Here is a 27,500-nt window from a genome sequence, read left to right as displayed (position 1 = left end):
AATTTGTGGCCTGTGTTCCAATCGCCTCTCATGGCGTCATTCACGTGCACTACGTGGCCTATGACTCAGTTACGTTCCTCCTTCAACCTAGTGCACTACATACGTCACCCCCAATTTAGGATTCGGCCTTTTTTTTGGCTTTGTCTTGGTTGTATTAGCTTTTTTAAATTAATGTTTTTTTTAGTTTATCCTCCTTGTAAATAGTTTTTTTAAATTCTCTTAAACATTCGCTTCGCGGTTCTAATTGGTCAGCTGTTGGTTTATATATGGCTGTTGTATTAATTAGCTTGAGCTAATGTCGTCGTTTCTATAGCAACGGCTAATCACTCGATAGATAGACATCGACAGACAGGATTGTGAGAGACAGACTGATAAACATAGACAGAGATGGACAGATAGACAGACAGTAGATACAGACAGAGGATGGATAGTGAGAGACAGACAGGGGGACACGGACAGATAGACAGACATAGAGCGATAGCTAGATGGAGAGACAGACAGGATAGTGAGACATAGAGAGACAGATAGACATAGACAGATAGGCAGAGACAGATGGACAGAGGCAACAGACAGAGGATAGATAGTGAGATAGATAGATATAGATAGGGCCAATGTGTTGGCGAGTGCTGTAAGAATGTAATCAGCAAAAATCTTTCCCCAGAAAATTTCCCATCCTGAAGTCTTGATCCTCTTCCACAATGATCATACGCCAACATTTTAGTAATTAAAATGCAATAACAAACAGTGAAATGCTGTAAAACCAAATAAATATCAATTTATTAACATGCTTTTTAAAGAGCAAGGTGGATAATCCACATGATTCTTATTGAAGGAGCGACACTAGTTTGTTGTATTACATCACACCACCCTAACGTGCTTTATTTTCCTTTAACAGCCTCGTTTCTAGTGTTATTACTTACATACGCCTTTACATTTCTTCTCTTCTATGAGAATAATTTATCACATGCAATGCCTTGAGTTCTTGTTTCTTCACCAGTCTCAAAAAGTAGAAAAAAATCAGTTTATTAGCCTGTGTGTAGCCAAACAAGCTTAACAAGAACTTGTGATTTAAGTTAAAAATCCTAACAATCCTGTCACATTATAGATAAATAAGTTCATTCTGACTGGTTGTAGATATAAGAGTTGAACAGGATGTGGTTTAACAGGATGTGGTAAAAAGTCCTGTTTTGTGCTTAAAGTGCAAAGCTGAGATTCAAGATGTGTTCAGAGATAAAAGTATCTGGATTGTGTTCATGTAGCTGTGTGTGATGAATGTTGCACCACCTGAGTGTAGTAGTGTAACTTAATGAGAATGATCTTACTGCTGCTTTCAGACTCCAGTGCTTCATTTCTTTGAGTTTCTCATCACGTTTTTAAGAGCTGAGAGTTGATTAAACGGCAGTGTGGTAATCAGTGTGTGCTTGTTATTTCAGTGTCTTCGTCATTGAGTGTGTTCTAACTGTCAGTTTTGCAATCCTTATTTTTGGAAAATGTCTTTATTTTTTCCTTTTTAATAGCTTTTTCCCTCCTCACCAGCCCAGTTTAGGGATGTTCCTGTACTTTTTTGGGCTTGTTTTAGGAAAGTGTGACATTAAAGCTTTTTGTGTGGCTTTTTATTCACTGCTGAAGCAAAGTATTCGATCACAATCCTTGATTCCTGGCTTTAAAACTGATACACGGGTGGTCATGGCAGTTACCATTTCTTGCTACATGTTCATAGGAACGTAAGCCCTGTGAGATCTTATGGTGGTTCTAAATCTCTGAAAAGCTAGCTAAAAGTTGCCTAATGCCGTCGTTCTTTCCTCAAAGATTTTAATTTCCTGCCACGCTGCAAAATTGTGCTGCTGTTTGTCTAATCTTAAAATTTAAACCTGTTGCTCAGCTATTTTGTGCCACAATGGTAGTTAAATCCTCTTTGTTAGGTTTGGGGTGAATGAGTGTATTTGATTCGATATTGTGTTGGGTTGTGCTACACTGAGATGCATGACTTTCTAAAAAGCTTCATAAAGCTGCACAAAAAGCTCAAAGTTTGAGATTTGGATTTTTATTAATTTATTAAAAATAGTCAAAAATGGACTGGACCCTTTGCATGAAAAGGTTAATCACATTCACAAAGGTTTATTATTTATCGAAAAGTCAAAGTGATGAGTATAAAGTAATGGTTTATTGATGAATGTTTTAGCTGCTTTGTTAATCAGCTGGTGTCATCTCACATTTCTCATTTCTTTCTCCTCCTGGAAATGGATTTCCACAGAGCGTGTGCAGTGGAGGTTTTATGGCCCAGACCAAATATATCCTTATTCACATTGGATTAGTTCAAGTGGTTGAAGAGATGCTGGCTTGTATTTCAGTTTCAGGCAAATCTGCAAGGTGCAAAAAAACAATTGAATCAAGTTTTTCTTTTTTTTTTTATATATGTGGTGTTTGGTTTACAGATTGTATTGGTACCAGCTTTACTCTCTCTAAAGCTCGATCTCCACTCATAACCTTTCTAGTACTCCATATTCTAGAGCTCTCTCAACTCTTAACCTCTAATCTGGAGCTCCAGTCATAACCTCTCTATACTCTAGAGCTTTATCTCTACTTATGACCTCTCTACTATTCTCTCTAGAGGTCCGTCTCTATATTGGTACCAGCGTTATTCTCTCTAAAGCGTGATCTCTACTCATAACCTCTGTAATACTCTCTAGAGCGCTCTCTCCACTCATAACCTCTGTAATACTCTCTCTATACCGCTCTCTCCACTCATAACCTCTGTAATACTCTCTCTAGAGCGCTCTCTCCACTCATAACCTCTGTAATACTCTCTCTAGAGCGCTCTCTCCACTCATAACCTCTGTAATACTCTCTCTAGAGCGCTCTCTCCACTCATAACCTCTGTAATACTCTCTCTAGAGCGCTCTCTCCACTCATAACCTCTGTAATACTCTCTCCACTCATAACCTCTGTAATACTCTCTAGAGCGCTCTCTCCACTCATAACCTCTGTAATACTCTCTCTATACCACTCCCTCCACTCATAACCTCTGTAATACTCTCTCTAGAGCGCTCTCTCCACTCATAACCTCTGTAATACTCTCTCTAGAGTGCTCTCTCCACTCATAACCTCTGTAATACTCTCTCTAGAGCGCTCTTTAACCTCTGTAAAGCCGCGTTCACACTGCAAGTCTTAATGCTCAATTCGGATATTTTGCTCAGATCTGATTTTTTTGTTTGGCTGTTCACATTACCTTTTAAAATGTGGCCTATATCAGATACCAGTGTGAACTGTTTGCTGTTTTGAACTGACCCGAATGCGCAAACGAACAATAACAATGAAGTCACACGCAGCACGCCGTTGCGCTAAAGTTGGCAGGTTATGGAGGAAGTAAGCATTTTCGCTTTTCTTTCTAAATGTTTGTGTAATGGCAGCACAGAGACGCAGTGTTGAAAATTTTCGGATGTCGAGGGCAACTTTTGATTATTTGATCCATTTTGTAGGCGTAGTCACGTTTGTGCATACTCGCCGGCGCATAATTGTGACGAATGTCGATGTAGATTGACGTAAAAGTCGCATCAAATCCGCCTTGGTTGTTCACACTGCGGCCACATTGGAAAAAATCAGATTTGGGTCTGATTTAGGACCACATATGGAAGTGGTCTGAATCTGATTTGAAAAAAATCAGATCTAGGCTAGATTTGAGTGTTCACACTACTCCTGAAGAAGTCTGACCTGGTCACTTGACCCTGAAAAAATCTGATTTGGGCTCATAACTCATAACCTCTCTTCTTTTCTCTCTACAGCTCTATTTCCACTCATAACCTCTAACACTCTGTAGTGTAGGACCTATCAGCTTGTAGTGTTTTATTTAAGATGTGATTATCTTCCTGATGCTCTGTAATTCGGGTTTGCGAAACCTGTCACCTTCGTGACCTTTCAGTAAGAGTGTGCCTTCTCCCTTGACCCACATAAACATGTCCAGAAGTGTTAACCTGCTCTGATATGGAGATGAGAAATGAATGAGGTGTGGAGGCTGTCACTGCTCCCTGTATCCCCCACACTACATGGGGTTTGATATGCTTCTAAAATGTTCAGACTAACAGTTCTACAGTGACGTATCGATCTCATGATGTATTCATAATACACTTACACAGATATTTACATCAGTGTTAATTCATCTCAGTTTTCTTTAACGATTTATCTGTAGATCTCGTCTATGCTACAGGTCAGTTGTCTGCTTTAATTCTCAGAAGTGTTTATATTGTGTTAATGTGAGTGTTTAGCAATGTGGTCAGTGCTCAGCATTTTTACAATGTTTAGTCTCCTTCTAGCTTTAATTTTTTCTTGCTACTAATATCTTTGTTGCCTTCTTTCTTCTTCCTCCTTCTGCTTTCTATCTTGCATTCTTCCTTCTTCTCATCTGTCCTTTTTTTTTTCTTCCTCCTTCTACGTACATTCCCCGTTCTCGTTCCTCTTCATCGTCTCCTTGTTAAATTGCTCTTTCTGAGTCACGACTGAAAGCTGCAGTGAGTTTTAATTATTATCGATCTCTTTGTTTACGTTGGGCGAGTCGTGACTGATCGTTAATCAGAAAGTGGATTAGACTGAACTAAAATAATCTTGGTGAACTCTAAAGTGCAGACTTTCTGCAGTAAATGATTGGTTTGACTTTCATTCAGCTCCTTATTTTCCTCACTGTTCAAGCTCTGTATTCTGGGGTGTCCATGAAGATTTAAACACTTTTATATCCTGACACATTGCACAACCGATTATTGGTGCCGTGTTCAAAGTTGTGCATGGTGTTCAGGAGCGACAGAGAAAAGGTGTACGAGCTTGTTCTGATGCATTATTGAGGCCAAGCATTTAAGAACTTCAAACCTCTTGAACACAGTGAGAGAGAGCGCTCTGTTCTTTGTCTGTGTTGCAGTTGAACACAACTGTCATGGAACTAGGTTAACTTGCTGTTCGAGGCCTTGAATCTTTTTTTCCCCCCCTTTTCCTGTTCTGTGTATATTCATGCATGTTGAAGAATGTGAGCCTGTGCTTCTTTCAACATCATGCACTAAACTAAAAAAGAAATGAATAGCCTTCATTAAGGTCTATGAAAATCAGCTTTTCGATCATAGTTAATAAACCATGACCTAATCCTCACAATATCGAGTTATCTACACACTTCCTGCTGCTGTGGACTGCTGTCTTAGCTCAGACATGTTCAGTCGTAGGCGCTTAAAGATCAGGGCGCGTATTCATAAAGTCTAAGAATGATCTCAGAGAGCTCCTAATTCAGGTTAAACTATGAATCGTATCTTCAGAGCGTTTCACGTCAAAACTCGGCGCAAATCCAAACAAGGGAAATGCAGCAACAATTATCTTAGAGAGGGTGCGGGGCTTAAACTGTTACTAGGTGACATTCTTTCAAAGACTGATTGGTTGTACGATTTTTAAAAAAAAAAAAAAAAAAAAAAGGAGCGCTTTTAAAATCTGCTCTATTAAAAACCTTCACTTTGTCTCTGTTAAGATACGAGTCTGTATTATATTAGAGATGTTCTAACATCTAGATGTAATAAATGTAATGTAAATGTAAGCGCATCTGACAAAGCAGAAATGTCAGAGACCAGTTGGATAATTTCTGCCGCTATGGCATTTCAGCTCTGAGCTCGGAGATGTTAGTCTCTAAATGACATAATGCCTGTGTCGTTTTTTTTGTATGTATATATATATAATATGTATATCTGTATCATCTTATTAACTCGCTATCATTAATATTGTGCACAACACATTTTTTCATCTTTCAGCCATTTTCTCCTTTTAATCCCCTTAAGTCTCCTCATGACTCCTAACACTTTTTGACCTTGTAAGCTCTTTTAAGGGTTAAAATGCTTTATGAAGAACTTTTATCTTTTATAGGATTTTCTCTTTAATTTTAAAAGGAAACGCCCACATTTTTAGGCATTTCATCACTAGGAGAAACACTTTTCACTAAAATCTATGGGACTTGAAAACAAACCAGGACAAAGTTGTTAACATTTTGATTCAGACGACTCCGTGGTGACTCGTTTCAGTAAGCCATTATGCGTTGGGTTTGGTCGAGCTCATGAAGGAGGCTAAAAGCTGTAAGAGCTCGGTAGTGATGTGTGTACTGTGTCTAGTATAAGTTACATGATGATTCAGGTGAGGGATGCTGGGAAGTCTGAACCTGAAAGCAGGTTATTACGGTTCCTATAAGATAACAGACAAAGGAAACTTACAAAGTTTACAAAGGATATTACGACTGTAGCAACAACGTGGTAAATTCTGACAGGGCAAAGCTTATTATTGTTTATTAGTGGAGCTGATGTTTTACTGTTTTATTTTTTATTTTACTTTTTTCTGATGTTCTTGGACACACACAAACAAGAACCTTGAGTGCGCGATATAATTGCCCTAGAGCAATTTCCCTAGAGCAATTAAGTGCTGGAACATTTGTGCTGACCGAAATGGAGTTGATGTATGAAAATGATGCACTTTCATGATTTAAAACAAGTGAGGAGAAATAAGGTTTTGCTTTTTCTCACCCTTGAACAGAGCTGCGATTTCAGGTTTTCCTTATTTTTCTTCTCTGCTCCTTTTCCTCCTCTTCCTCATTCTTCCCACTTCCAAAATCTTTCCATTCTTCCTGTTTTCTCTTCCTTATTTCTACTTCCCTATTCTTTCCTCTTCCTCTCTATTCTCCTGTTCTGTTATTCAGTGTGTATTGTATTTAGTTCCCTGTTGTTGCTTATAATTCTGACAGAAAATGGTAGTAAAATGGTTCTCAGGTGACTCGTTGGGGCTGAGGGAACAATGTAAAACGTGTGTGTGGGATTAACTGGCTAGCTAGGGTGTTTCCTTATGATTATGCCTCATAGCTATGTATCTTCATTCAGTTGAACCTTAGCTTGACCATAAATGTTAGCCATTCTGTGTTTCAGCTCCTTAGTTGTGATGTAGGCCTTCATTCTAAATGTTATTGAGAATTGAGTTAAAGTAGCTCTCTGTAGGTAGATGCCAGACCCGCGTGTGGTGTACGTGGGCATCAGATCATTTGGCGCTCCTTTCTGAATTATTTTTGCCTCGCAGCTTGCTATAACACCCGCAGCGATGGCAAGAAGTGTGACCGTTTTCAAGCTTTCACTTTGGATCACACGGGTTTTAACCCTGAATTCACCAGAGCAGCCTTTCATTTAAAAGCTCCTTCACGTGAACATTTAAACTCTCTACACTGCTGGCGTGTTAAATTGTTTACAGCGTATAAAGACTTGTCTGAAATCACACCAAATCAGCACAGGTCTCAGATGAAACCACAATGTGAATAGTCTAAGACTTGTGCTGATTATATCATGCAGTATGTGAAATCAGTACAAAGCTACAGCGAGGAAGTGTGTACTTACTGACAATGGCAGATGACTAGAGGTTCTCTAAATACTGTTTAAAATCGCTGCTGTATTTCAGGATGGTTTTAAAGCTGTGTAGATCTGAGACGGCCGTGATGAGAATACCTCAACCGACTGCTAACAATTAGCACCGTGGTACTGTTGAGTTTTTAGATTTGTGGGAAGGTGGCAAGGATTGTTTTATTTTAGACTTCTCGTTGCATCGATTGTGGGAGACGCCTGAAAATAGCTCCGTGTCCGGGTTCCTCTCTGAAGCAGCAAGACGGAAAGTCGGATTTGTGTAACTTTCAGCCTTGCGTTTGAGCTACAAATGTGGAAGAAATGTCGCTGGATCAAGCTAGAGATATCACGTCTGTTTATTAATGTACGTTCACTTGTCATCAATCAGCATACATTCACGTATAACTGCTGTCAAGGTGAGATGTGCTTTCTGAAGTCGACTTGGCTTTGCTTGTAGTACAGGAGACTCTGGAGTTCCTGAGTAGAACTATTAAGCTATTTCAAATAAGAAAAAAAGCAACACTTGGATTAAGATGATTTTTCCAGCAGGAAAATGTTTACAGAAAGCATAAATCTCTCATTTCTGCTTCTCTCTGACTTGACCTTGAACTTTGACCTGTGGCTTCATGAACTTTGAGCGCTAATGGACTCTGCCTTGAAGCCCCACCCCTTCTGTTATCACGTGCGTTTTCAACACTAGTTAGACGTCCTGGTAGATGTAAATAGTCCTAGATTTCCATAAAAGAAAAACGGAGATGTTTGCTTCGGTCTATGAAATAAACTCTCAGCATGTGTTTTAAGAGAAGTTCTGTGTTCAGGCTGGAATATAACCTTTAAATATAACTCTACGTATCCGGAAGTTCGATCGATCCAACAAGAAGGAAGTCCAGTTGACGTTACTCACCTTCCAGGTAACTGTACCTGGATAAGGTTAATAAAGGTAATGAGGAAATGCTGAAATATGATTTGTGCTTGGCTTTCCTCCTGTCAGCACTCGCACCTCAAGCAGCGCGACAAACTGTCCGCCATCTTGAAATGTTTATCTTAATTTATCTATAAATCTGTCATCTGAGTTTATAAACCATGGTTGTGGGCGGTGGCAGCTGTAGCCCCGCCCCTCTGTATGGCTCGTAACATTATTACACCTTCCTTAAGTCTGAAATGGTGGAACATTTCATCCACTAAACACGACACACTGAGTAATAATCATTTGCATACAGGTCTGAAACATTGCGCTGCGTCATGAATAAATCGAAGAAATCCGACAGACGCATGGACAAACACAATCCGCTCAGTGTGTGGCTTCTCTGGAATACGGAGAAAATCATAAAAATACAACACAAAATAAAGGTAATGCAATGTGTTTATGCTTGCAATAATTAAAAACCCCAATAAAATGTACTTGTTTCCTTTTGACTATTTAATGTTTTTATTTTACATAAAATCCAAATCCCCAATTACCATTTATCCATTGAGTTTTAGGTTTTTTTTTTTTCGTAAAATTTCCATGTAATTACCTGTAATCCATTGTAAGTTTGAGTTCTTTAACACATTGTTCTTACATCTTTGAGAAAATGGCAGCCTTCAGCTTATGTTTTGGCTGTGAGCTGTGTTGCATCACAAAGAAGAGATTTAAGATGACTGCATATGTATTTATTTATTTTTTTTCTTCCTGTTTATCCTGAAGTCAACAGCGGAAGCCAATTTCTAGTGCTTAATGTAGTAAAAACTAAACTGTTTTGAAAAAAGCAAACAATCGCGATGTCTCCTTAAACTCGTGACATTTTGTGAGTGACCTCGTCATTGGAGATCAGCATTTTGTGTTGAAATCAGGATTGTTTTGCTGTACTCAAGCTCCTGTTTGAGGTTCAGGAAAATAACGGTCCTCGCGTGTCCTTCCCCTGAGGCCGAGCCGGAGCGTTATCCAACAGATTGCCTTTCTTCCTTACAAATAATAAACCATCTCCCAAGTAGGGCAAAACATGCAGCATATATCTAATTTCTTTCTTTCTTTCTTTTGACCTGCTTGATCATTGTTGGTCGCTCTGACCTAGGAGCACCCAGCTGTGTATTTTTATGCACTGCTGAAATACACTGTGTGAATTTAGCTGCATGTCCAGGAGAAAAAGGTACTAAAGCTTCTGCTTGTTGTTTAATGACCGTGTTATTAACCGGATAGGTTCTGACACACTGGGAGATGAGTGTATGTGTGTGTATGTATATGTATGTGTATGTAATTTATTATTTTTTTTTATTACTTATCACCAATTCTGTAAAGATTTAACCATGGTCGAATTTTGCGACTACTGTTGAGTCAAAGTTTGTCTGGCGGACTTCATTTGTCGCTTTCACTCGTATGTTAAACAGCCTATAACTCCGTTTAAAACGTTTAAAAGTACAAAATCCATCTTTGTAGCTGGAGAGAGAGAACACTTCTTTATAAATTGTAGAACTAAAAATGTACACATTTGTCTCATGACCCTATTTGTAAAGCAGCTTCTTTATTTTAACCCCCTGGACTTAAGGCTTTAACCTTCCTATTTTCCCTGGGTCTTTTTGACCCGGCTGGAAGATTTTAATGTGTCATAACTTGGGTTTTCTTCCACATATTTGCCTGAAATCTAGCAGGATTGTTCCAAATTATGAACTTTGCAAGCAAAATTAATTTTATTTTCTATTTTCATTGAACTATGGGTTCAGAACAATATATACTTTGCGTTTTGGAACAGCTTGGGTCATTTTGACCCGGCCACATTTAGTGGGGCAATAGGTGACACTTTTGCCCTTTTCAGCGCAATGAACATACAGACAAAAAATTCACACACACAATGTCCACTAACACACGCACCCAAAACACACACTCACCCCACACGCCCACGCACACAAATTGGGCATTGCATTTCATTAGGCCTCCAGAAAAGGAAAAAAAAGCCAAACATTTGTAAATATTTCACACTTTTTATATGCCTTCGCCTAGCAGAGGGCAAAATATGATCTAATCAAATCTAATAATCAAATGCCACACACAGGGCCTTTTTACACCTGGTCACCTCATGTGTTTTAACTGATCCGATAGCTATCTGATTTGTTAAAACTGTTCCATTTACATTAGGCCACATAAATGCGTCTTGGCGAATCGGATATCAATCTGATCTTTCTACTCTCGCCCAAAATGCAAATATTTTACCTCATTTCCGGGGTAATTGAAATGGAACACATGCGGTTGCTACAAAAAAAAGCATTTACTGTTTGCTGCATTTTCGCTGGTGGCAGCAGTGCATTTTAAGACCCAACGAGACACCTGGGTGAAAGATCGGAGCCAGCACTGGTGGGAAAACGTTTCTTTCTGGCGTGATGCACGACTTGCGAGTCACCTGCGAGTGACGTACTTCCGTTTGGGAGGAGTATAGCGCTGATGTATGTGGCTTGAACAACCACATGCATTTACACCTGTCTAGTTTCATCCGAAATGCGTCCCAGACCACCTCCTGAAGTGGTTTGAGCAATCGGATTTGTATCTGTCTCGAAACAGTTTCGGAGGGCATTTACACCTGGTCTTTTTACGATCGGATAGCTAACGGATCACAGAAAACGCATGAAGTGACCAGGTGTAAAAACCCCACACACAAACACTGTTCAAAGCATTGGGCATTGCAATTCAGTTGGCCTCCAGACAAAACAAAAGCTACACATTTGTAAACATTTCTCACACGCGCACACACACTCATACACACATGCACACACAAACACATATTGGGCATTGCATTTCATTAGGCCTCCAGACAAAAATACAAAAATTTGTAAATATTTCTCACTTTTGATATACCTTCGCCTAGCAGAGGGCAAAATATGATCTACCAAAATGATGCTACACACACACACGCACACAATAGCAATTCATTAGGCCTCCAGAAACAAAAGCTACTCATTTGTAAATATTTCACACTTGTTGGATGCATTTGTGCAACTGGGGGCAAAATCTGATCTACCAACAAGCTTTACACACACACACGCACGCACGTTGTTTTCATATTCAAATCATGTTTGTTTCCTCTTATTTGTGAATTTAGTTGCATCAGTCAGCTTTGGCCTGGAAATATGCTGAGTAATGTATGTCATGTTTCAGTCAGTGGTTATCCAAAATAATATTTAATAATTTCTGCTTATTTTACTCAAAACATGGCAAAATTTCATAAGGTTTATCGTTCATAAATTAAGTATAATAAAAAAACATAGGAAGGTAAAAGAAGTTTTATTCACATGAAATTATGGCATGTTTTTGTGTGTGTAGCCTGTTGGTTGATCAGATGACATCAGGTGGGCAAAATGGATATTACAAGTGTAAAATAGATATTACACACAGAATGGTAATAATTGTAGAATTTTTGATTTATAAGCATTCAAGTCAATTTGGCCTGGAAAAAAAAACAGGTTTTATTATTTGCTTTTATTATTATTATTATTATTATTATTATTATTATTTATCTCCTGCCCTTGAAATATACCAGCCTGTAACTGTGCATTAACTTTTGTGCCTCTAGAGTGAAAATAATTCAAAATCTTTTTTTTTTTTTTTTTACTAAAAAATTAGGCATTTTTGTATATAAATAAGGTTTATTATACCAAAAATAATTTTTTTTTTTTGCAAAATATATGTTAATATGTTGGAAACAAGTTTGACTAAAAAGGTGAAAAAAAAAAAATGGCTTTCATATATACACTTCATTTTTTATAAGCAGTCAAAACAGACAAGGTGAAGTTGACTCAGCGCTCCTAATTTATATAGGAGGACAATAGGAGGGTTAAACAAATGTATTTTTTTTTATATTCTACCAATGTTTCTAATGTCATATTGTGACACTGTTGAAGGTTTTGTCTGTAGATGCAGTGTTTAGTTTGTTTCCTAAAAAGAATTTGTACAAGAATTTTGGTATTTGTGGGATTTTTTCACGAATTTATTTTTACTTCTTTGGTTCAAAAGCAGCGATAGAATTGTTGAAGCATTTCAAATCAGCATCAAGGATTAGAGGTTCACAAGCATAAATATCTAAACTTTAGTATCCCAATAAAATTCAGTGGCTTCTGGTTGGAGTCGTGAACGTGTCCTCTTTTGTGTAAACCGATCGGGTTTTATTTGTTTGAGGACGTGAAGGTAAGGATCAATTCAACAAGCAGACAGCCGTCTCTTCAGGTTCCTGATTAAATATTCAACTGATGAATCATCTTTTAATTCAGTTCACAGGCTGAAATCTAGTACAGCCTTTTAATGCGTAGGATGAGAGTAGTGGACACGTCCCTCCTGAAATCCACTTCTGTCTTCTTTTTTTATTGGTCTGCTTTGTAAAGCCAGGAAGTGGGCCAATGTTTTCCTCCCTGTTGGATTAAAAGGTGAAATTACAGAGGGAGAGGAGTGTAGAAGCTAGATAAACAGTGCAGCCGTCTTCCCCTCGCCGTTTTTTTGCCTCGCGTAGCTGTTTTTGTCTGGCTCACAGTCAGCCTTTCTTTCCCTCAGGCTGTATTGAGCTCTCACAGGCTAAAGATGCGGTCTCTGCAGAACAAATTCAGATGCTGCCGGATTGGATCGATTCGCCCTTTTGGATCTGTCGGACGTGGTTAAATTAAAAAGGCTGGTGTGCGGCGGGAGGGGGGAAAAGTGTTTTTATTATAGGAATCTGCATCAACGTCAATCATAACTGAGCCTGGATTCCGTTTCGAGTCGACTTCCTGCTGAATCTCTGCTGGTTTTGTTCAGGTTTTATTAGTCCACCTGGATCCTTTCTGTATTCACCCTGAACTTGTTCATTTATTGAAAAATTTCTTTAGATTTCGTTACTTATAAAGAAGTGTCTAAGGAGCTGCAAATGATTCCTGAGTGTTTGATCACTTCACCTCAGCTTTTGTTAAACATTTCTTTTATATCCTTGTCTGAATTATTTATTTATTTATTCTTCAATCAGGCGAGAACTGAGAAATTACTCACGGTCAAAACACAGCCGGTCTGAGAGCATCTGAGCGAAATGACGGATTCTCTTTAGTCTTCTGAGAACGTCTCTGAATCGACTCGGTTATAGGAAATGATTCGGACAAGTTTTTTCCTGGCATGTTAAACTGAGCCAAAGCACCAAGCTGTAGTGCTGCAGACATCCTGTGTGTTGAGTTTTACACCAACAATCAAACTCCTGACTCATTCTTTACCAACTGCTTCTTTTCTCATTCAATACACAGTAACGATTCATTCCAACTTCCCAGCATTAGATTTCTGACCAGCAAATGTTTCATACGGATGTTTTCATCCTTTAACACACCTTCTTCTGCCATTCATCAACTAAAATGCGTGAGAGAACCTTAAACGATGTTGTTTTCTGTAAAACATTCCGCAAAACGTCCTTATTCCTTACACCCCATCAGAGCCATTATCCAACTTCAGTTATTTCTAACATCCAAAATATTTTTTCACTATGCAACAGGATTTTTTCCTTCATCCCATTGTCATTCGGTAAAACGTTTTACGTTTTTATAAAATGTTTATTTAGACGTGACCGGGTTTGTGTTCGCTGAATGATCAGGTTCAGTGTAAACACAGTTCCATGTGACGCTGCCTTTCAGTATGAAGCGCTGGATCGTGTTTGTTTCTAAGCTGTAGACGTGTTTATTCTGTAAGCATGCGACTGTGGACATGATGTATGTTTCACACTGCCCTCAGGACACACATATGAAGGCGAAACTCACTATAAATCAGCTTAGATTCAATTCTGCAGATTTTTTTTTTAAGAGAATTTTAGCAGGTTTTCACTTCTCTGTTCCCCGAGGCAAGGACCAAAACAAAACAGGTAATCAGGCAGCTCGATGCCGTGCCCTGCCTGCTCAGGTTTACCAGTGTAAGGGAAGGGAAACGTGGCCAGATGAGTAGAGACGCTGGTCAGAGACCTTACTGCTGTTTTGTTCGAGAGCGCTAGTGGAGAGACGATAAGGACTTCGCTTACATAATGGGAATTTGAGCGCTCGCTCATTAGCTCTGTCCGTATGCAGCTCCATGCACGGGCCTCGTTTGTATTAATTAACCCATTAGCTCGTCATACTCTAGTCAATTAGGTTTCCAGGCAACCAAAGCACAGGACTGAGTAAGTACATTAGACCTGGTGAGGGAGGTAACACATTTCTGTCTCTGACCAATGTAAACCGAAAATCAGCACGACTAATTCTGCTTTTCTGCGAATATCAGTCAGCCTGCTCCTTCTTACATTTTATTCCCCTGTTGTTAGTCTTCCTCCAAACATTCTGTCCATCTTAATCACCTTAATTGTTAATAATAGGGTGGAAATTATTTTATCAATAGCTTTACTGTGAGAAAATATCAGGATTAATAGTGGTTTGTCGTTACAAAAAGAAACCGATAAGGGTTTTATTTGACCGTATCATCTGATGAAGCCTGTATCATGATGTTAATCATTTTGTTCTGTTTTTGTTCATGGATTAATTTTTTTTCTTTGGTGCCTCTTAAGCGTTTGACTTTTAACCTGTCATGATTTCAGGTTTTAAATAAAAATGTCCTAAACGACTGTCTGCAATTGAAAACTGAAATATAAATTTTGTCAATTCCAAAAAATTAGTTTTAAAGGTTCAGTACAAAAATCTTAACTTTAGCTGCTGTTAATCAGTCTGTCGCTTCTATTTATTAAGATTTAAAAGGAATTCATCTTTAACCTGACAAGCAAGTGATCTTACTGTGTTTTAAATATAAAACAGAGAGAGGGAGAAAGAGAGAGAGAGCTGTGAATGTGATGAAAGAAAAAGGCATTAAAAGGAGCAGAAACTAGTTTGTATTTGAGTCTGTATTTGTACAGATGAGTAACTGAGCTTTTACTTTAGTAACTGAGCTTTTACTATGTGCACGCACACAGCTTCATGTACATGGAAGTGCGGCACTTCTGAGCTGAGGAGTAAAATGAGCTGAGTGAGCGAGAGCGAGATATTAAGATTATTGGTTCTTTATCCTGCTGTTAACATTTCTCACTGTTAAACACCTGAAAATGTTCACGATTCCGAACTTCAGCTTTGCTTTCCAAATGTTTTATTTTCTTTTTCTTTGCTTTTCTTCCAAATCAAGATCCGTTGCTCGTCACAGCCGTCTCCAGTAGACAGTAGATCGGTGCATTGCTGACCGTCTCGCGCTATAACGCTTTGATCATTCAGCCGTGAACTTGGAAGCTTTAACGTCCTGATAATAAATGTAAAAGACTGAAAAAAGCTGGTGATTGTGTAATCTAGTGTGCACAAGTGTATCTCTTTTTTTGGGATGTAAAGTAGACACCGCTTGTGTGTCGTGTATAAATGGTGTTTGATTATAATATGAGACTTGAGCATGAAATAAAGATTTTTTTTTACTGTAAATGACTTTATGAATGTTCTGTTCTGTTATGGACTGATGTCTGAATGGCGTCCCCAGTCAACAAACTGTAAGGAAAAGCAGTCCCTCCCCCTGTTTGTGTACTGATGTGATGTGTTTTGATGTGTGTTTAACACGGTGTGCTCTGTGTCCACATTTTTGCAGACGGCATCTCCAAACTAACATGGCAGTCAGGCTGTGTGATGTGGCTTCTCTGCTTAGAAGTGGCTCGTGGGCGGCTGAGCCATGGACCGGGGTCTGTGGGACTACTACTTATTTACTTTTTATCTCATTTTTAAAATTTTTTTTTTTCTTCTCCTCTCCCTCATATGTTATTAAATTCATGGACATTTTCCTGTGGTGCGCCACGTTGCATCTCGAGCGCTTTACGAATCACAGTATGGAGAGTAAACATGTCCGGTTTGTCATGTTAAAAGTAAAACTTGACTCTAAACTTTTTCATGCTCGGGCCGTTAACTTAGTCACGTCTTCTCGAATCTGCCCCTTTTTATATTACATTTATAGAGTTATTTAGTTATTTACACTTTTGTTAGTGTGCAAGCTTTGCTGCTCCAGCAGTTACAGAACGTAAAACAGTGCTGCAAAGGCAACAATTAAAAAACACACCAAACTGTAGTTTAAACAGAGCGCCTTTAGAGATGCAGAATGCAAGTGGGGAAAATGAACAGCTGAAATGATGCATTTCAGTTATGCAAATAAAGGTTCAGGAAGCGCGTGTGTGTGTGTGAGACCTCCAGAGTAAATCCAGAGTGATTTGAAGACTTGGATTGTAGACTGAAATTCTGAAGGAGTTTGTGTTGTGGATTTGTTGGTTGCAGAAGGGGTTTGATGTTTAAGGGGTTTTTAAAAAAGGCTACAGGTTGGATTGTTTATTCTCAGGTGAAGGTTAGGTGTGTGAGTGTTTATAAGGGGTGGGGTGTATGTGTATATGTATATATGTGTGTGTGTGTGTGTGTGTGTATAGGTGTCTAGACTGACCTATGTAAGGGGATGTGTATGTAAGTAGGTGTGTATGTAAGGAAGTATGTGTAAAGGGGTATGTGTGCGCGTAAGGTGCTATGGTGTGGAGGTGTGTGTGTAAGGGGGTACGCTGTAGCAGGGTGGGTGTGTGAGGGTATGCTGTAGCGGGGTGTGTGTAAGGGAATATGCTGTAGCAGGGGGGTGTGTAAGGGGGTATGCTGTAGCAGGGGGATGTGTGTGTAAGGGGGGGCGATTGTGTCCATGTGCTGTGAGGTAAATAAGCTTTAATTGTATTTACTGCTGTTCTCCAGCTTGGTGTAATTAGCTGTTACTTGGTGCTAATGTTAATATGATTAGGAAATGTTTTACTGCTGATCAGCTGCTTTCTGCTACAGCCGTGTTAATTATGGTGTTAATTCTCCTGATATATTTCTGGCTCTTATTATTCTGAACACAAGAGGAAAAAAGTTTGTCATTTATGGAGCTGCCGTTTCCTCTGTGAAGGATCTCAACTCTTTCACGTCCTTTAGCACACACAACCTGATCAGTGATTGTAGATAATTAGTCACTGATGCTTATGGTTCTATTAGCGCTTGTGTGTCTGTGTGTGAGAGAGAGGGCAGGAAAAACGTTTACACTCTGGGTTATTTTACACCTTAAATAAAAAAGAACTGACACTTCAGACCGCAAACAGTTTGAGGGTTTTTATCCCTTCTGCCATTTATAACCCAAAAAAGATACAAATATACAGCATTTAAATAAAATGACTAAATAAAATAGACTTAATTTTGAATAAATAAATTTTCTATACATGATGCACTACAGATTGATTTAAAAAAAAAAAAAATAAATAATAAATTTAAACACCTGCAAACTTTTTTCCCCATCAATAAAGCCCCATTTTATTAGTGTTTTATTATCCGTGTTTAAGATCTTTCTCGCACCTACAGGTAAAATGCCTCATGATAACATGTTGGCAAGACGGAAGGTTAACACGTGTGTGTTCTGACTTGACACTAATCTGCCCCAACCCACAACCCCCCCCCCAACCACCCCCTTTTTTTTTTTTTTTTTTTTTTTTTTTTTTTTTTTTTTTTCCCTAAATTTTTTTTGGGGTTCTTTAGCAGGTGATTGCTGCCATGGAAACGCAGCTCTCAAACGGACCGACATGCAACAACACGAGCAACGGTCCGAACCAGATGAACAGCTGCTCTTCACCGGTAGAGTCGAGTGGGATGGAGGACAGCAAGACGAACTTGATAGTCAACTACCTGCCCCAGAACATGACCCAGGAGGAGCTCAAGAGCCTCTTCGGCAGCATTGGAGAGATCGAGTCCTGTAAACTCGTACGAGACAAAATCACAGGTGAGGGTTTTTTTTTTTTTCCTTTTTTTTTTTTCCTTCACTTTTTACTTTAAGAAATAGGCTTGAAATCCCTGTAGGACACACACTCACACACACACACAGTTTTAGGTTTGTTCTGCTCACAGAAGCGTGAAGTGCCGATCCGAGTGCAGCCTGAAAGATTCTGAAGGTCGAGGCCAGAAAATTGTCCAAAGCACATCGCCTGCTCTGTTCCCTGTCCTCATCTGAGGCTGAGAGGAAAATATAAATATTAATAAAAACAAATCTTTGTCAGAAATGAAGCGGATGGTTTGTTGTGTGATCGGCCGAGTGTGGTGTTACAGGAAGAGCTCTAGATGTTCAGCCTGAATGTCTCTTCTGAAGTTTTTTCCCTCACTAATATTCGCTGGTTATTCAGTATTAACTGTCTGTTTCCTAGAAGTCCTCAGGGGCTCTTGGTTGCACTTTTCCACTGGACAACAATCAGTTGTAGAAAGGACATTATTTATATTGTCACTCTTCAGATTTATCCAAATGAGGATGAGTCCATTGTTAAAAGTGCCAAACAGAATAAGAACAAGACACGGGTAATATTTTAAATGTTAGCAGATCAAGTATTCTTAGGGATCAGGGATGAAGTCGTTGCTAAATTTGGGGCTGTTGCTCATAGGCGCTGCTGGTTATTGTGTTGTGGACGTGGGCATGCAGCGGGCTTTGTCTCTGATACGACTGTTATGAAACGGACGTCCTACGTGAAAGCTGTCATCACTGTGGAGCCTCACCTCAGTAACCGCTGACTACTGTGAGCCATGTGTGAACACGTAGGACTCATCACACTGCTGCATCTGTTTCTCTTTACATCACTCGTGTTGAGTTTCTATCGATTACAGCCTTCAGTCTGCCGTTACAAGTCGTCCCTAAAGTCTCCATATATGAAGAAATCAACACTTCTTAGCAAAATGCTTTCTACATTCTTTACAAAATATCCTCTTCATGACTGCCGTCATGTGTCTTCGCTTCAGCTCCCAGTTTGGCAGCTGTGTGTGTGTATCGTGCTACTACATTTAACACTAGATATAAGAGCAGGGTTATTCTCGGCCATCCAGAGTTTATCACAAAACAAATACAGACTGACTTCCTCCTTGGATTATTAGAGTATTGGAGTAATTTCTTAACCTTTTTTTTTTTTTTTTTTTTTTAAATGTAGACCTGCTTGTTTGTCCTCCAAACAAAATCAATACCAGAATAAGCATTTGATTTCAAAAGTTAGCGCTCTGAGCATGACTCTCTCTCTCTCTCATTTACTTTATAGCTCTGCATCACTACATTTATTAAATGGCTCTTTCCCCAATAAACAGCGAAGCCTGATCGGCTGTGTTAACTGAGCAAAATGTTCTCGTTTTATTTATTTATTTATTATATATAGATTTTTTTTTTTTTCCCCCTTAGCGAGCGTGGTTATGAAACTTCACCCGCTATCCGAGCAGATCGGCTCAGTCCCTTTTAAAGAGCCATTTAATTGTTAAACATCAGTGGGTTTATTTGAGGCATTTGTTTAGCATCCTGCACCACACACATCCACCCAGCACGCCACCGGCTCTTCGGCTCTGCAGCTAAGTAAGATGCATTAAAACCTCCTGCAAACGTGGACACATCCCATCTAGCTTTCTGAATTGTTAGAATCTGATCCCGTGTGTTCAGCCAAATTCGTTATGTGGAAGTAATCTCCCACATGCTGCTTCTATGCACAGGTTTAGTTCTAAAACGTAAACACAGCCACGATGAACAACACTGTAGAGTTCTGTGAAGCTCAGAGTGAACACTGTAGAGTTCTTCCTGCCCAAACGTGTCTGTACAAGATGATTACTGTATAACAACTGAAGAATTTATTCCTTAAAAGGGGGAAAAACACACAGCCATGCTTGTGTCTCTGAGGCACCCAAACGTCACCCTGCAAAACTGAGGAAAGAGGAAGATGATCATCTGTTCTCTCTTGGTCTGGGAAACGCAGGAGCCTAGAGCAGGTGAAGATGAACACTACACCTGCTGTAGCGGATGAGCCTCTTCACTCTCCTCATCATGAACAGTTTATACCCCTGACGGAGTCTCGAGGTATCTCGGGAACCTTCAGCAGACTCTGATGCTTCTGTTCTTCCTCCTGAGCAGCTTGTACTTCAACACCCACCGCTCATCACTACGGATTATCTTTTGGACGTGGCTCTTGTGGCTGATGTATTTCTGTGATTTATGACTCTAGTGTTTTGGAGCACGGTTAACGTTGGACTTTTGGCCTTTGTGGTCGTTTGTGCTTTGCTCAGGTGTTACATCACCGTCCTGGTGAATCAGCTTTTTTTTTTTTTTTTTTTTTTTTTTTTTTTTTTTTAAAAACTTCAACTGCAGTCGAATGCTAAAGATCTACTTGTGTAACCGTTATTTAGCCCTGACCTCTGTCAATACACATCTTTTCTGTTTCTTTCCTCCTTTCCTTTCCTCCGCTCAGCTTCTTGGTCTCCTTGTTAAAGCACACCTTTGTTAGATCCCCCACAGAAACGCACTAAACGGGGAGCCAATTATAGAGAAAGCAGGTGCTTGGAACCGCTCTCTCGGGGACGAATATGTATTCCTCCAGTTTAATTGGCACTTTGCTGGTTGGTTTTGGTGACTGAAAGATGTGTAATATTTTTTTCGCCCCCTCATGTTGGAAAAATGCTAGTTATGATACGGTAACAAATTCACCTTGTCAGATGAAATCCATTATTTTGTTTATTTACATTCACAGTCAGACCTTTGGTTCCTTTGGCAGCATTCAAACGAAAAGAAAAGGTTTTTTCACTTAATAGCCAAATATGTACGTCTTTTATACGTAAAATGCTGGATGCATTTTATGTATTTTACACAGGATGCTGACGTCACACCTTTTTATATGTAAGCTTTCCCCTCAACTGTAAAACGAAGGTACAAAATTCTTACGGTTTCCATTCTCTGGAACGAAGAGTGCACAAACTGGGTTCCAGCATGACGATGCCCCTGTGCACAAAGCACAGCTCCATGAAGACCTGGTGCAGAGGTGAAGGTTATAGAACAGAGTCCTGACTCAGACTCAACACCACTGAACACCGACCTCATCTTCCAACCTCAGTGTGTGATCTCAATAACGCCCTCGTGGCTTGAGTACAGACGTGTTCTGGTGTTTGCATGGAAACACAACAATGGATTGATGTGCTGGTATTTGAATCCTGACTAAACTTGTTTGTTAATCATGTTGTGTATCCAGATGAAGACCAGAAATCGTAAATCCGATGCATGTTTTGTAATTTCTGACCGTCCTGTCTGCTCATTGCTTTGTGTTCATTTGGGCCCCGTTAATAAAACATGCTCATGTGCTCACCCAGTCCTTGTTTATTTATTTTTGAGACTCATCTGAAGGAGTTTTTTCTATATTTTTTGTATAATGGCAAGCGGTTGTCTTGCACATTCCCGATGGTTGAGCTTTGGGGATCCCAAACCAAAAAAACAAACAAACCACCAGCTCCGTCTACCCAGAGTAGGATTTCCTGTGTTGCTCTTTTTGCTGTAATTTTTTGGATTGGATGCTGCGATTTGGCACACAGCATCCTCTCACTGCAATCTCACCGTCTGTGCTGATCATTAGAAGGTTTCGCTGTAGCGGAGGAGGCTGAGCTGAACCTGACCAGCAGCTACATCTTGGCTGTGGAAATTGCATCGCTACCATGTGGTGGAAGGGAGTGGGTGTTGAGCTTTATTTTTGTTTTTATTTATTTATTATTCCTCAGGCAGATTTGAGATTGAAATTATTCAAGAGAACAGAGATCTTCATTGCTCAGCCTGATGAGTCATAGCAGCAGTCTATTTTTATTTATTTATTCCCCCCCCACCCCACCCGTGTCTATTAAAATAAAACCGTCCATCATTTAAGGCCGGAGGAGAAACTTTAAATTCAGTAAGCAGGATGAAAAGAGAGGGGATGCTTCTACGTGCCACATAATAACCTGATGGCTGCTTTGCGTTCTGTTTCCTGATAATACAGTAAACGTTTTTTTTGCTTGGCTCCGTTGAAAATACGAGCCTGAAGCCTGTTTTACTGTACACGATGCAGCATGAGCTGAATTTCATGTTATGCCCCATGACCAGTCAGAGCTCCTGAATAACCCACGTGCAGCGGTTTGTATAAATGTCTCCATGCGGCTTGTATGCCATCTCCACCCCCTAAATTATCAGTTTGTGGAAGAATAAACAAACATTTCTCACTTCGGAACCGGCTGATGTTCAGTGGGGTGTTTGTGTTGCTGTGACTGGCGAAAGACGTATAAACATTTTTGCAAACGTTTTTGACTTTGTCGTATTTGTATTTTGCGTGTGCTTTGAGCAACACCACAAAATGCAATTCTCTTCGTTTCATAGCTAATAGCTCTGACAGAATGATTTATTTGTGATCACATTTCAGCTGTTTACTGAGGCGTATTAAAATACAATATCTGAACCTGCTTGTTTGATCGCAGGGCAGAGCCTCGGGTACGGCTTTGTGAACTACGTGGATCCAAAAGACGCAGAAAAAGCCATCAACACACTCAACGGGCTGCGACTGCAAACTAAAACCATTAAGGTAAGAGCCATCTAGACAGAACAGCTTAGAAACTACGTTTAATGTTTTCCCCTCCAGTCAGAACACAAGGTGAGCTGATAGACGTGTGGGACGATCGACAGCTGTTTGTGTTGAAGGATCTGATGCTTCTTACTAAACCATACGCACAATTATCCGTGAAATTGGCAGAGCACGTGCAGACATAACTAAAACGGATGAGTGGCAGCTTCTTTCCCCTTGAGCGGCGAGTGGTTGCTGTAAAACACGCACAATCTCCCGTGTGCCGTTCTTAGAATAAGCAGCACGTAAAAGGACTGTGTTGGTGGATCTGCAATCCAACACTTTGTTAGAAATCACAACTGTAGATTTTCAGTCTGAATGTATTTTTGAAAGAAAAGCCATGAAGTTAAATAAGGAAAGAAATGTTGGACGTTAGAACAAATGTGGTTAGAGGTCACGAGGAGGAGGAAGAAAAGCGTTCATTAGAGCGACAGACGAGCGAGTGTTCGGTTATGGCAGCGCGTTCGCTTCGTCCCTTCTCCAGAACGTAAAGTAGATAAAAGCAAGGGCAAGTTTGGTGGCGTTTATCGATCACAGCTCCTGTGCGTGCAGACTGCGTCGCAGCTTTAATTAAAAGTGGGCAGTTTTTATCGACATGGTCGAGATTGCGGAGCCGAGCCAACGTCTCGTGTCTGCCAGCATTCTAATTAAATTTAGGCAGATAAGCACCAGGCACTATGTCACCCAGGCAGAGCGATCGAGAGAGAGAGAGATTTTAGTTAGTAGCAGATTTATATTACAGCACTAGTTGTCTTCCTAAAATGACGAACCAAGCTTTAGTGACACATGAAGTTTAGTCTTCTGTAGCACAGCGTGATGATGCTCCAAGTCCACACTCTTCAAGCGCTCGCTTTATTGCTAGTCCCAAAAAAAAAAACAGTGCACAAGGGGCTCCTCTTTTCTATTATTATTGTTTATTAGAGAGCTCGGTGTCACCGCTGCTTGCTGCCGCCGTCTCGCTTTGTCCTCTTAAGTAAACAGTTGAAAGGCATCAAAAACCTCATTCGAGATAAAACTGTTAAGGAGTAGAAAGAAATTCAGCTGTGATTTATAAAGATGCAACAGTAACTCTAGTAATGCACAAATTATTTTCCCACCACACACACTTTCCCATGATGCTCACAGTCACGTTGAAATTAAAATGGTTGCGCTTTAGTGTCCAACAATATTTAGGGTCTAGCAAGCCCGGGTACAGAAATAAAGATTCTGATATGTCATGTTTGGTTTATAATATAACACTGTACATTAGTGTTGTGATGCAGGATTGATGCGTCATCCTGTACAGCCTTGAGACGACACATCGGCGCTTCCTTTATCTCAGTGTTTCTGTAGCTGCTACACAGTTTATTCCGTGTTGACGGATCAGTCAGATAAAGAAGACTGTCGCATCTTTTACTCCCTAAATCCTGGCAAGAATAAGTCCTCTTTCTCCTGGATTTGTCTTGTTAGCACTGCTAGCTGTCTAGATAATATATCTGCAATGAATTCTTTGAAGTGTGTGTACACAGTCCTCCTTATGGCTTGTGAGAAACATGTCCACTTCAGATGAGTGGCAGCTAAAGGAACGATGTACGATTTACTATTAACTATTAAAATACATTTGTAATGTTACATGGTCACAAGTTTTCTCTTTTTAATTGGATTTGTTTAGTAACTTGCTGATGTGGAGTTTGGAATTAGTCAGCTACCAATTCTACAGAGCAAGCAGTCAGGCATTAGTTTTACTAAACTCTTCGTTTCATCTTCATGGTTTAAAGAGAGAGAGAGATGCCCCATGCCGTCGTCGTTTTGCCAAAAGCAGCTTAGCATATGCTTGTAGTTGGGGCCGCGCGTGAGCCGAGGGATTTGGTCGGTGTTTTGAGCAGCAACAGCTCACAGTTTGGAGAGGTGTTGCAGTCTCCTGCGTTATAAATATCTCCATCTGTTCCAAAGCGTTCTCGCTCTATAGACAGTGGTTGGGCGTGATTGCGTCGTTAGCTTAGATGCTCGAGTGAGAATGTGCCATTGTAGGCCTGTCAAAGCTTTTTGTGCATTAATGTAACGTTATTATGAAGAATAAAATCCGTTTCGCAGCGCTAGAGCGTCAAAGGCTCGACGCTCTGCAGTTGTGTATTTTGGGGGGAAAATGTAGGTATTGAACAGTGGAAGTGAACGACAGTAAAGTGCCATGTGCATGTTTACTACATTTACAGACCTCCAAGGTGTCTTTAATCCACACATCACTATAGAAGCTTCTGTGGAATCGCCTCTTAGGCTGGAGTCACAGGTCTGGGAATTTAGGGACATTAGGGAGTTTAAATGCCTCCCTTGTTCCAGCTCTTCTGCACTGTATAGTGTGGAATTTGTTGCTTTACAGTTTGTGTATTACAGCAATGAAAAATGTGATAGTTGTTTAGAAAATGTGTGAAAGAGAAACGTGCCTTACAGAAGTCTGGATATCGCTTCATTTACACCGTTTGAGTAAAGAATAAAATCATAATGAAACCAGCACAAGTCCCAAGTCCTCTAGGAGATTTTGGGTGCGGATCGTTGATTAAACCCTTAATGTATTTTGTGTCGTCTCTTAAGTGAATTGCTCCACAGTGTCTGTTGCGTTAATCAGAACTGGACTCGAGCCATACATCTGATCTACACCGTGTAAGCAACCGTTTGACCATCACACTCATCAAACTGTCTCTAAATCACTAACATGACTGGCTAATGATCAGAGTTGCTCTGTAGCTGATAACATTATCTGGAGCTCGTACAAACCTGGCGTCATGCAACAAATGCAATGCTAGATGAGCTTCACTGGCATTAACACCGTGAACAGTAGATCTACTTTTCAGTTGTAGCCGTGTTGGAGCTCGCTGCTGTTTTTCCTGATGGGTTTATTTTTTTTATCAGGTAAAGGTTGGTCTAAACGATGCAATGGAAAAATTGTTCCCTTGTTCCTGACCCACGTGCACGTCCTGTACAATACAGTTGCAGAAACATGACACTGTACAGATAGATTAGACTTCTACGTTCTAGTCTAAGGGGCTGGTGTTAAGTCACCACTGGAGGAAAACTTGCGCTCTACACTAGTGTAGTAAATATGGAGTATGGTTTACGATGCATCCACAGTGAACAGCGGATGTGTGGGATGTGGTGGTGTGGTTTGGGACATTATGCTGATTTGTCTTGTTCCATTCCCAAGAAATGACACATTTAGTGTCTTGGGTTTGTTTTCCGTTTTCACTGCTTGCTGTTGGCGTGTAAAGCTGTTAAGGCATGTGTAACACGTGTGTCGTGCCATCAGGTGTCCTACGCCCGTCCAAGTTCGGCCTCCATCAGAGACGCCAACCTGTATGTGAGCGGTTTGCCCAAGACCATGACGCAGAAGGAGCTCGAGCAGCTTTTCTCTCAGTACGGACGCATCATCACTTCCCGGATCCTCGTCGATCAGGTCACAGGTGAGTGAGTCACACCTGCTCGAGTTTCAGCATCATTCAGAGGACACAGAGCTACAGGAAATGCCCAATAACAAACTCCTGGGTCATTTTTAAGATGAGTCTGATTTCTTAATGTCACTCACGAGAGAGAGAGAGAGCGCATGCGCGTGCGAGCAGAAGCGCTGGAGGATGTTACAGGTGCTGCTGGTTAGTCCAATCCTTTCTGTCATAAATATGCATGGACAGAGAAAATGTGAAATGGATTTTGGAGCAGAGAAAGACTGTGTAATGACGACACCCCCCACCCCTCTCTCTCTCATATACACAAAGGTTTTCCCCTGAGGTGCAGCTTTAATGCCTTTTTCACAGTAAGCTTACAGTTAGCTTTACAGTCAGACTGGTCTCCCTTTCCAAAATGGCAACTGTCTGTTATTACTATTCTCTCTTGCGCTCTCTCTCTGCTTTCTCACATTTCCTGTTTATGAGATGGTGTGTGTTTGTTGCCGCTATGTAAACCTTGATTCTGTCCATTTAAAGAATCTTTCAGAGAAAAGAAAAGGAGAGAATAAATGAAAGTTGGGGGGGGGGGGCAATTCTGCAATGGGGACAGAAGCTGAGTCATCAAAGTCTTACCTTTAGCTGAAACGTTACCAGTAATATTCCTTCAGAGGCTAATTTAGCGAAGGTGAAAGATGCACAATTGTTTCTGCTTGCGGTTCCCTGTACTCGTACATTCACTGTGGTCTTGTGCTCCAGCAGAAACCGAGTGGGCTGGGACTGTGGGACTGATTTTTAAAAAGAAAGAAAAAACCGACAAGCCTGTAATGTGTGCGCTCTTGGTCTTATCCTGTATATGTAATGTGTTTTCCTCTTGTGCCCAGGTGTGTCTCGGGGTGTGGGTTTTATCCGTTTCGATCGGCGTGTGGAGGCTGAGGAGGCCATTAAGGGGCTGAATGGGCAGAAGCCTCCTGGAGCTACCGAGCCCATTACGGTGAAGTTTGCCAACAACCCGAGTCAGAAGACCAGCCAGGCGCTGCTCTCTCAGCTCTACCAGTCTCCAAACAGGAGATACCCAGGACCGCTTGCCCAGCAGGCTCAGAGATTCAGGTAAGTCTGGAATAGGGTTTTTGGTAGAGCTGTTTGAGGGTTAATTAATCTCTAATTAAAATTTCATTGTAATTATTAAATGCATAAAAATGGTTCTCCCTGCTTTCCACCTTTCTTTCTCTTGTAGTTGTAATGTGACTCAGTATCACGTATAATTAACGTAACGTATAATAATGTACCAGACGGCCAGTCACTGCGTCTGTGCTGCACACAAT

General features: G+C 40.3%; 1 protein-coding gene across 5 annotated transcripts in view; it reads left to right on the top strand.

Moving 5' to 3' along the window:
- Positions 1-27,500, top strand: part of elavl2 (ELAV like neuron-specific RNA binding protein 2) — a 34,350-nt gene that overhangs the window by 2,786 nt on the left and 4,064 nt on the right. For 2 of the 5 annotated variants that reach the window (XM_060864211.1, XM_060864210.1), the window contains exons 2-6: positions 15,943-16,033; positions 17,886-18,123; positions 22,623-22,726; positions 26,046-26,199; positions 27,060-27,285. In XM_060864211.1, coding sequence (XP_060720194.1) covers positions 15,962-16,033; positions 17,886-18,123; positions 22,623-22,726; positions 26,046-26,199; positions 27,060-27,285 — 794 coding nt within the window. In that variant the 5' untranslated portion in view covers positions 15,943-15,961. Of the gene's footprint in view, positions 1-15,942; positions 16,034-17,882; positions 18,124-22,622; positions 22,727-26,045; positions 26,200-27,059; positions 27,286-27,500 lie in introns of all 5 variants that reach the window. The other 3 variants (XM_060864209.1, XM_060864208.1, XM_060864212.1) reach the window with 2 other exon arrangements.

The sequence above is a fragment of the Tachysurus vachellii genome, chromosome 2 (genome assembly GCF_030014155.1).
Source record: "Tachysurus vachellii isolate PV-2020 chromosome 2, HZAU_Pvac_v1, whole genome shotgun sequence".
In the NCBI taxonomy this organism is placed as follows: Eukaryota; Metazoa; Chordata; class Actinopteri; order Siluriformes; family Bagridae; genus Tachysurus; species Tachysurus vachellii.
Note: the sequence above shows the minus strand (reverse complement) of the source record. Positions and strands in the feature narration are given on the sequence as shown.